This window comes from Tasmannia lanceolata, unplaced genomic scaffold (genome assembly GCF_043159265.1).
Source record: "Tasmannia lanceolata isolate RefF3 unplaced genomic scaffold, GAP_Taslan_0.1 ptg000005l, whole genome shotgun sequence".
NCBI lineage: Eukaryota > Viridiplantae > Streptophyta > Magnoliopsida > Canellales > Winteraceae > Tasmannia > Tasmannia lanceolata.
In genome coordinates this window covers 18,290,707-18,301,433 of record NW_027518682.1, presented here as the reverse complement: position 1 = coordinate 18,301,433, position 10,727 = coordinate 18,290,707, and the positions used below count along the sequence as shown (strand labels likewise).

The window sequence follows — 10,727 nt, the reverse complement described above, 5'->3', positions numbered from 1 at the left end:
ACTCGAATGAATTTTCCAAACCCTAAAACTAGACCTCTACATTCTCTTCACAAAATTAACTCTCAAACCCTAAAATATATGAGATCCTCTTCTTCCTTTTAAAACAAAGGCAGAGAGAGAGAGGGAGGCGATGGAGATGGATGATAGTGTTGGTAGTGGTCTTTGGGTTTTTCCTTCTTTTTTTTGTATATGATGGAATGGGTTTGGGTTATTTTGATGGAATGGGTTTGGGCTATTTTTGTTTTTATTTTATTTTTTCTAAAAAGAATATTCACTTTTCTTATAGAAACAAAAGATATTGTGTCATTACTAAAAATAAATATTAATGATATTATTAATAATAAATAAAAAGGATTTACTTCTTAGATTCGGGTGTTAAACGGATCGGATATACCATTTACCAGATTCGCATCCGCTAAGAGCCGGATATCTCATAAACGGATTCGGATAATATCCGCTTAAAACGGATTCGGATAATATTCGCTTGAAACGGATTCGGATGTGGACGGTAATCGAATTTCCGAATATCCATTTACACCCTAACTACTATGAGAGCAAACATGTTATGCATGTGAAGGTGGGGTCAAAAGCATGTGTAGCCCAACCATCTCTTCTCTTTCTTTCAATGCAAGTTGGATTGCATTGATCGTATGTGGACATATGATGTCATATGTATGTGAATTTGTAGCCCTGTTTGTATTGCAAGAAAAACAGTTCCTGAGGAAAAAAATAATAAATTTTAAGGGTATCCTTATAAATTAAAGGTCCTCTCAATAAAACTTGAACTACGGGGACTCAAGTCACTTTTTTCATATGTATTCAAACAATGAAAAAGCATGAGATTTTGGAAAAGTATTTCTCTTCCAAACTTTTCTAGAAAATTCCGGCAATCCAAACGGGGCAGATTTAAAAGGAAAGTTCGATGTGAATAAGATAGAAGTAGGAAAAAGAACCCAGGAAGAAACAAAAGGAGGAGAAAAGGGGAAAAAAAGCTATATCATGTTGGTCAAAAGAAGATTAAAACTGTAAAACAAAAGATACTGGAAAAAGTGAGGACTGAATCAAATCGGTAGGATATCAATCAAACATGTCTGGTAAAAAGATAGGGTATAGAACAAAAGATATTGGAAAAGTGGGCACTGAACAAACTCATAGCTAGGATATCATTCATCTGAGAAGATGGAGTTTGTTGTCCACAGTGCAAAACTTAGGGCTGTTCATTCGGTTAAAACCGGACCGAATGAACCAAAACTAACCGAACCGAAAAATTTTGGTTACCTAAATACCGAAACCGAAACCGCAACCGAGTAAGATGATAAACGAACTGAACCAAACCGAACAATGATTTCGGTTGTTCGGTTAGTTCGGTTAGAACCGAATGGTGAATTTAGAATAAAAAGAAAAGTGGTTTACGATTTGAACACAGTGGTTTAGGATAAGCAGACAAGTGAAAAAAAATGGAAAAACTGAAAATAGAAGTATAGAACAAAGAGATTAAAAAAAAGTAGGGTTCCTTGTAGAGATGATGGGAGAAATCATGAGAAATGAAAATAAAGTAGGGTTTAATGCAAACATATATTTTCTTCTTCTTCTTCATTTTCTTCTTCTTTTTCTATTGCTTAAGGTTTCTGTGATGGGAGAAATGGACAAATCAAATCAAATCAAATGCAAAGAACGGACCTTTGTTTATTTTTTCTTTTTGCAACCCTAGAAAAGGGAGCGAGAAAGGGAAAGAAAGGCATGAGAAGGAATGGATAATTGGAAAGGGCCCCTTCTTTGATATTAGCACTCCGGTCTTTGCTGTATACTTTTGATGTATCTCATTCTAATACAATCTTGTGGGCCATCGCTAGTTCCTCCAACTGCCATCACTTTAACTATAATTGAACAATCTGGGTCGTTGATCATTGTCTTGCTAAAAATGGAATAGTTTTTAAATCTTTACAGTCAATAAGATAAATTTTTTAATCATGGTGTTTAATTGTAGAGGGTGAGGCTGTAGCCAGCTGGAGAGAGAGATAGAGAGTTGTCGCTATCATGCCTCGTTTATTGAACCATGACTTTTTTTTATCATTAAATTGAACCATGACTTGTACTCTTCTCCCTCTACAAAAGGCTAAAAAACCTATTGCTAGTACACCTATTCCCCGCACCCAACCAACTTTTGTGAGATTTTGAGACCAAAAACCACTATGTGGTATGTGGAAGGCGGTTTTATCATTTGAAAAGAAGGTTACTTTTTTCTTATGCATTTTGGTGAAAGCTGTTTTGTTGCTAGAAACCATGTGGTTTTGGACATGTCCTTTTGGGATTAAGGCCAAAACCAAGTGGGCTAAGCTGTTTTGAATGGGGGGTAAAAGTGCAATAACTTTATACCAGTGGGTTAATTCGGTTTTTCGGTGATAACCGAAATATGTTTTACACTAACCAAAGCCGAAACCGAAAACCGAAAATGAGTAAATACGGAAACCGAAACCGAACCGAAGCCCCAACTAACCAAACCGAATTTACCGATCGAGTTCGGTTCGGTCGGTTAATTCGGTTTTAACCGCATAGTGAACAGCCCTAGTCCACACAAGGTCATATCTGTTTGGATACGATTCTTAAGACTGTTGGAAAAATATTTAGATTATGGATCTGATCTATGGTTTATTCAAACCCAAAAAATCTGCAACTTGAAATGAAAAAACTCTTTCTGTTTGAAAATCAGAAATAAAATAGAACTTATCTGTTTGATTGAAAACCCTCAGAAAATCGGATTGAAAAGAATAAGGCTGAGTCGTGCCACTGGTCACTCTCCTTAAGAATCGTATCCGCCCCCTACCGGTGCAACCGGGATTTGCGAACTGACGCTCCAAGATAAAACAGCCAAAATTGGCCCCAGTCCACGTGCACTCGCTGACTGGTCCACCCAGAATCACCAACGGAATTGTGCTCAGAATGAACGGAACGAAGGAGGAAGAAGAACAGAACAGAAAGCCTTGAGTTATAAATTTCAGAATGTGCAAAAACGTCTGTGTAATTTTCTGTTTCTAAAACAATCTGTCTCGTCCCCTTTTATAGACCTGAAAGTGTCTGTTGGGGAGAGCCACCATTAAAACACACCCTTAAAGGCCAGTAATGTTTTTTCTCCTAACAGTCATTTTTGTGACCGTTGAGATTTTAAACGGTTCTTTGCAATTAAGGTAGTGTGTCCATATCAAAACCAAAGGGTAAAAATTAAAACGGTTTTTTGCAATAAAATAACCTTTTCATTTAAACCCAAACCTCGGACCACGACCACGACCACGGCACGGCCCGACGAGGCGAGGCACGCGCGCGTGTGTTTTTTACACGTGGGCTTGTGCTCTTCTAAAAGCCCAAGACCCAACAAATTCTAAAGCCCCTTGAAGGCTCAAGCCTTTCTCCAACTCTCCATCTTATATGGATGAGAAAAATTCTCTCAAGCTCCTATGTGGGACTATTTATTTTGCCTTGGTTTAGAGAGCACAATGTTCATACACACATCAAGGTCTTAAGTTCAAGTCCCCATTCATGCAATTGATTATAGTTTTCAAAGAAAGAGAGGGAGAACTTTAATTTGAATCTTCCCTCCAAATTTTAAACACAATGCAAAAGCATCTTTGACTTTTCTATTTAAATTATTTGAAATTGTGGAATTCGTCCCTTGTGGGGCCATGTCCTGAAAATCACGTTGCTTACATAAAAACAATGGTTAGGATGATGACTCAACTCAATGGTTGGTACCCGCTGGATGAATGGTTCGAATCGGCCACATGTAAGATGTGGGCTTGGACCACCCATTGAGTTGGGTGGGTGAAGTGAACCTCCAAACGGGGCCCTGAACAAACTATCTATCCTTGTGAAAAAACTGTCTTTAATTAGATAGCTTTATTTGGTTTTGCCCTATACGCTTGTTCGGCAACTCTTTAGCAAAGCTTCGCATTCTTCCTTTTCCCTCTTTCTTTTGGATTTTGAGGCCCTATTCGTTTGAGATTAAGACAACCGATTGTGAGTGCCAAACTTACTATTGGACTTCAATTTTTCACTCAGAATCTGTTGTCATAATCTTAAACAAACTTGCCTGAGAATTGATGCTTTAGCCCTTTTAGATTGTGAGAACCGATAGTGAACCCCAAACCGATTACGTTTGGGGCACTTTTGGCTATGATGGGAAACGTGAATGGATGTGGATGGGCTTAGAAGAGCTTTGGCACCCTCCCCTTAATGGCTAGCTTATAAGGGCGATTTCTACCTGGGTCCCAACAAGTGGTATCAGATTTGGGGCGTGGTAACCCTTGTGTGCCTTTAAAGACGAAAAAAGTCCCTTGGAGAAGATCTCAGTAACCCCGGTATGCCTTCAAGGATGGAAAATCCCTTAGGGAAGATCTCTTAGTAGTTCCCACGTTGCTCTTGCGTGGAGGGGAGAGATTGTCCACGTTTCTTCCACGTGGAGTGGGAGATTGTTGGGTTCCACGCAAAAGCAATAATCCCCCCATGGGAAAGTGAATAGATGTGGATGGGTTTATAAGGGCTTGGGCACCCTCCCCTTAACGGCCAACTTATAAGGGCAAATTCTACCCGGGTCCCAACGTAGAATGGTTGTAGTATCGATTAGTCCAAAAAGTGATTATTGGACTCAAATTGCTCACAATTTTTAGTCCAATAATCAGTTTTGGACTAATAATCAATTCTTGAAATTGTGTTTAATTTTGAGGCCAATAATCAGTTTTGGACTCAACCTCTCAACCCGCTTCCCTTGAAACGGGTTGAGAGGTTGATCTTCCCTCTAAGAAGATCAAATGCGTAGCGAATTAGTTTGGGTTTGTAACAATTGGTATCAGAACGGTCGATCCTACAATATGGGAGACTGCGGGTTTCATGTGTGATGAGTTTTGGAAGATCAATGTACTTGTTTTGAAATTGATGGAAGAACACCAACGATTTACGGAAGGCTTGGACAAAATCGGTGTAGCGATGATCGAAGAAATACGCAAAGAAATGTAAAGTTGAAACTTGATAAAACTAATGTTCGTGTAGAGAAAAGTGAGAGAATTGATGCCGACAAAGATGAAAAATCTTATTGCTTTTTATGTTTGACCACTACGAATTTTTAAGGTGGAGTGCAAAGGATCACAACAATTGGTTTTGAAGATGGGAGTCCAGCGTTATTTGTATTACTCAACAAAATCATGCACAATACGATTTTGGGACTCCCGGTAGAATAAATTATTTTCTTCAATAATCCAACCTTGAGGACAAGGTTGATTTCAAGGCGGGTGGAATCTACTTAGATATTTGTTATTTTTAAATATACTCTCTAGTTGTTTAGTAAATGTAGGAGTATTAGAGATAAGGGTTATCTAGATGAGGGGTTTTATATAAATAACATGTATGTAGCCTTTCTTAAATTCAATGAAGAAATTTATCCCAGAAATCTTGTCTCTGTGCGCAAATGAGGACTTGGCATATCTATTTGGGTCGCGACAAGGTATCACCAACCTGTCACAGTAATTCCACCTTCACAATTGTGAAAACGAGGAAGAGAGGTTTTGCAATTCAATAAGGTGGGAAGAATAATAGATCTCGTTATCTCATGGATGTTACACTGTTGGAGAGTTGCACCAAGAGCAGGGTGTATGGTGTAGCTGCTGTCGTTTGTCACAAACCTTCTGAAAGGGCACGGCTCTTCTTCCTGTCATCGCCTACTTTTCGGATTCCAAATCCCAGAATCAGACGATTCTACTCCGACATCTTTTCCACACTATTGTTTGTTTCTCATTTATGAAGAAAAAATCCAAACTAAAAATACTACCCAATTACTTGTACTCCCCAAACAAACAGTGTAAAAAATAATACAGAAAACCCCTTTATGTTACACAAATGCCACTCCCCCAATAATGAAATTTCATACATGTGGACACAAACTGGCAGTACAGGTTACACAGATGATAAGTCCAAAAGTACTATTTATAGTGGCCTTGGCGGCATCTTTTCTGCATTGGAATTGAAGGGAAGAGATGGCAAAGATGGAGGAAGTTAGGAAGGAAGAAGGAAATGAAACACATAAGAGAAAAAAAGGAGGGCTTAGAACAATGCCCTTCATCTTTGGTAACTTTTTACATATGAGTCACATATTAGTAATATTATAGCTTTTTCTCTTCTTCTTTGATTTGATTTTGGTTTGTTGGTTTGCAGCAAATAAAGTTTGTGAGAAATTGGCAGTTTTTGGTTTTGGAACTAACATGATAAGTTACTTAACCCGAGAACTACACATGCCTCTAACAAAGGCAGCCAACACACTCACCAACTTCAGTGGGACTGCAAGCTTGACGCCGTTGATCGGAGCCTTCATCGCCGATTCCTTTGCCGGTCGCTTTTGGACGATAACCGTAGCTTCGATAATATATCAGATAGTTAAGAGCTACACCTATATCATTTCTTCTTCTTTTTAAAATTTTTTTTTTTCTTTAGCTTCCATGAAGAATAACAAGCTTAAGATAGAACACCCGGTAGAGAATTTTCTTTTCTCAAAGATTGTGAGAAATCTCTATTGGTTTCTAGGAAAATTTTATGGTTATGTTTAATTATCCACTATAGTCTGTAAACGTGTTTGGGTCATCTTCCTCTTATGAGATTTCTATATTTTTTTTAAGACAAAAAGAGTAGTATTATGGCTATTCATAAAGAAACGTGGGTACTTTTGTATTTATTCATGCAAAAAACAAAGGTTAAGGCCTCAAATTAATAGGAGTCGTCTAAAAAAACTTATTAGGATAGCTTGGAAAACTTTGGATCATCTAGGAAAACTTGGGGTTGTTCCAAACATATTTCTATGCTTTATATGACTTGAGGCCAGAAAAGCCTTTTGGACTGTACGGTGCCATACTTAATTTAAGGAATAAAACCCAATTTTGGAAGAAATTCCCATTTTTTATCTTCTAAAACTGACATCAATTTGGCAAAAACAAGGTGGAAATATCATTTCCCTACCCCTTAACCAGACTATAATTTGTGCAAATTATATGCAACAGGGTATGATAAGCTTGACCATGTCGGCAGTTCTACCAAAGTTCAGGCCACCACCATGCACCGGCAACCTGCCATGCCAAGAAGCGGCACCATGGCAGCTCTATATTCTCTACGCGTCATTACTGCTAACAGCGCTCGGCTCCGGTGGAATCCGGCCCTGCGTGGTGGCGTTTGGGGCCGATCAATTTGATGAAACGGACCCCATTCAAAAGACTAGAACTTCGAATTTCTTCAATTGGTATTATTTTTGCATGGGCCTTTCGATCCTCGTAGCCGTAACGGTTATAGTCTATATACAGGAGAATATTGGATGGGGATGGGGCCTTGGGATCCCTACTATTGCCATGTTTCTCTCTATTATCACCTTCGTAGTTGGTTACCCTCTTTATCGGACCTTTGATCCGTGTGGTAGTCCATTCACCCGCTTGGTTCAGGTGGTTGTTGCTGCCTTTAGGAAGAGGAATTTGCCTATGGTTTCGGATCCGAACTTGCTTTATGAGAACGATAAGCTCGATGCCTCCATATCAGCCACCGGAAAGCTTCTTCATACTAACCAGTTAACGTAATTCTCTTTCTTTTCAATCCCTTTAATCTGAATTAATTTCCTCTGCATATCAAACATAGTGGTGAAACTCTCTGCTGAGTTGACTTGACTCGCCAATAAAACGAGTTGACTCACTAACAACTCGACGGAGTTGAAAAAAATGTAAAGAGGAATAGCAAAGCTCATATCATATTCTTTGTAAAACATCCTCTCTCTTTTTTCTGTCAAACTTAAGGGCCTGTTTAGCAACATCGAAAAAGTTTTCTTGAAAGTTTTTTTTCCTTATAAATGAAATTTCCATTGTTTGGTAATCTATTTTTTATGTAAAATTTTTCCCTAAAAAAAGATCCACGCATGTTTTTTTTTTTTTTTTTTGAAATGGCAATTTGTATCGATTTGTATTAAATGACAAGGGAGCACCCGAGAAAGGGCAACCAAGAGAACAAAAACAAGAAAGAAGAAACAGGGAAGAATAAGAAAAGATACAAAAAAAATAACAAAATTATACTACAGAGGAAGATGATCGAACCAAAGAATATTCTCCCTCCCAACTCCCTGCTTAGCTAACACATCCTCCTTTTCGTTTGCCGACCTCTAAACGTGATTAAAGATAATAGCCGAACCCGCAACAAAATCCTCAATTTCATCAAATAACGCCAAAAAACCACACATGCTATAGCTGTGATTTTTTACTGGAAAATATTTCCACTTTATTTTTTAAAGGACTTTTTCCATTAAATAATTTTCAGCATTGCCAAAAAATATTTCTATTAAAGCTTTGTTTATATTGTAAGGTATTTTTGGACAAGTTTGGAAAGCCAAATATTTCTAAATTTTATTATGTTTTTTCACACCATAAAAGATGATTTGAGATTCAATATTTACTTAGTGAGACCATTGATTTATGATAAGATTCCTCTAAATTAACCACAATCATATCATTCCCCTTCGAATTGTACAAAGAAATTTTTTTCCTCAGAAAATTTTTTCCACAAAAAAGGTGACTTGGAATTCAATATTTACTTAGCGGGACCATCAATTTATGATATATAATCTCCCTCTAAATTAACCATAATCAAATCATTCCCGTTTAAATTGTAGAAAGAAATAATTTTGCCAAGAAAATATTTATTTTCCAACAGAAATATTTTTCTTGGATTCCAAAAATCGAGATAATTTTTCTTGGCTCATCCACTGCGAGAACGAGAACGGTTGCGGAATGTGCCCCTAGGATTTGGTAACAATTTGAATGGTAGTCAAGTTTTTAAAGTGTCGTACCAAACAATTGACTCGGGCGAGTCTAACGAAATTTTTGAGGTATTATTGACTTGACTCAGCCAGAACTGAGTTAACTCAAATGAGTGAATGATTGGCAAGGCAAGTTTCTAAATGTGCATCTTGTGTGCTGCAGCTTTTTGGATAAGGCAGCCATTGTAACAAACGAAGAAGCAATAAAATGCCTATCACCGGAAACAACCCCCAACCTATGGAGATTGAACACGGTTCACAGGGTGGAGGAATTGAAATCGGTGATCCGAATGGGACCGATATGGGCGGCCGGAATCCTAGCAATAACGGCGGGGGCACAACAAGGCACCTTCTTTCTGCAACAAGCAAGGACCATGAACAGGCATCTCACCCCTTCCTTTGAAATCCCGCCAGGGTCCATGTCGGTCTTCACCATGCTCTCCATGCTCATCACAATCTCCCTCTATGACCGCATCCTCATTCCCACTGCTCGCCGCTTGACCGGTCTCAACCGTGGAATCACTTTCCTCCAACGAATGGGCGTCGGCTACGCCATATTGGTATCGTGAAACAACCAATTGCTCCAAATGCTTAAGCTATTAGAGTTGGTGTTATTTAATCATTTGTACTTTGACACTACTCCCCCTCATGTGTGTCCAATCTTTTCATTTGGATAGGCTGTACACGTGAAAATTTTGAAGATGGAGTTATTGGGTTTTGAACCCGTACACTTGAAATTTTTAATATCGAGTTATTGGGTTTTGAACCCGTGCCGTGAGGCAATAGCTCTGATACCATGTGAAACAACCAATTGCTCCAAAAGCTTAAGTTATTACAGTTAGTGTTATTTAATCATTTATACTTCAACAGGTACCGGCCATGCTCGTGGCCAGCTTTGTCGAGATCAAGCGGAAGCAGGTTGCGGCCGATCATGGCCTCCTTGATAACCCACATGCTATCATCCCCATCTCGGTTTTTTGGCTTGTTCCCCAATATTGCCTATTCGGGATTGGGGAGGCATTCATGTCGATTGGACACTTGGAATTCTTCTACGATCAGTCGCCGGAGAGTATGAGGAGCACGGCGGCCGCTCTCTTCTGGACCTCCATCTCAGCCGGGAGCTACGTTAGTACCTTCTTAGTTTCCATAGTCCACAAGACTACAGAATGGCTTCCTAATAACAATCTTAACAGGGGGAGGCTGGAGTACTTCTATTGGTTGATCACAGTGTTGCAGGTTGTCAATCTAGTCTATTATGTGATGTGTGCCAAATTGTACACTCTCAAGCCCTTACAAGTAAGGCCCAAGGAGGAAGCTGGAGAAGTAGAGCTTGGGAACCGGGTGTAACTACATGTAGTGTCTAGACCTTTTTTTCTTTTTGCTGTTTACGGATGTATCATATTGTGTAAAAAATATAAGGGCGGAGGTCATGTATTCTTATTGACTGAGAGGTAAGATTTAATAAATACCAACTTAGAGAGTATGAAATATGAAGGATTAAGTTGAACAGTGTATGTTCTTAATTTCGTTTTTGGTGAGTTGACTGCCCTAGTTCTGGGTTGGGGTAAGGAGCTTAAGCTAGGGGGTTTGATGGCAGGATCCATGACCAAAAGTAACCCTGTAACCGGACATGACCTAAGATTCTGGTCTTTCATTTTGTGGACTAAACCTAATGATTTGAGGGCCCATGAACTCTCCTAGCTTAAATTAAAACCCTCAGAAAACAATTCTTTTAAACAACCCAGAATATTTCTGTTCTACCTTGGAGAGTGCAATTTGTCTGGGCTGGATCGGCTTATGGATCAGTGGGCTTGTGGCACTCTCGGTTGGGCTTGAGCCCAATGTTTTGGCTATAGAAGGATGGGCCCTTCTAGTCTGTTGGGGTCTATTTGTTTTGGATTTT

At 38.9% G+C, this 10,727-nt stretch overlaps 1 protein-coding gene across 1 annotated transcript; it reads left to right on the top strand.

Annotated features, from left to right (window-relative positions):
- The first annotated feature begins 5,452 nt into the window (after nucleotides 1-5,452).
- Nucleotides 5,453-10,331, top strand: LOC143877812 (protein NRT1/ PTR FAMILY 3.1-like). Its single transcript, XM_077380053.1, has 5 exons — nucleotides 5,453-6,111; nucleotides 6,199-6,416; nucleotides 7,035-7,594; nucleotides 8,988-9,384; nucleotides 9,695-10,331. The coding sequence occupies exons 1-5, from the start codon at nucleotides 6,021-6,023 to the stop codon at nucleotides 10,169-10,171; spliced, it is 1,743 nt and encodes a 580-aa protein (XP_077236168.1). The 5' UTR covers nucleotides 5,453-6,020; the 3' UTR covers nucleotides 10,172-10,331.
- Nucleotides 10,332-10,727: the final 396 nt, after the last annotated feature.

Coding starts and splice junctions, on each gene's coding strand:
- LOC143877812 (XM_077380053.1), top strand. CDS start 6,021: ATGGCAAAGATGGAGGAAGTTAGGAAGGAAGAAGGAAATGAAACACAT. Junction 6,112..6,198: donor AACAATGCCCTTCATCTTTG/GTAACTTTTTAC, acceptor GTTGGTTTGCAG/CAAATAAAGTTTGTGAGAAA. Junction 7,595..8,987: donor CTTCATACTAACCAGTTAAC/GTAATTCTCTTT, acceptor TGTGTGCTGCAG/CTTTTTGGATAAGGCAGCCA.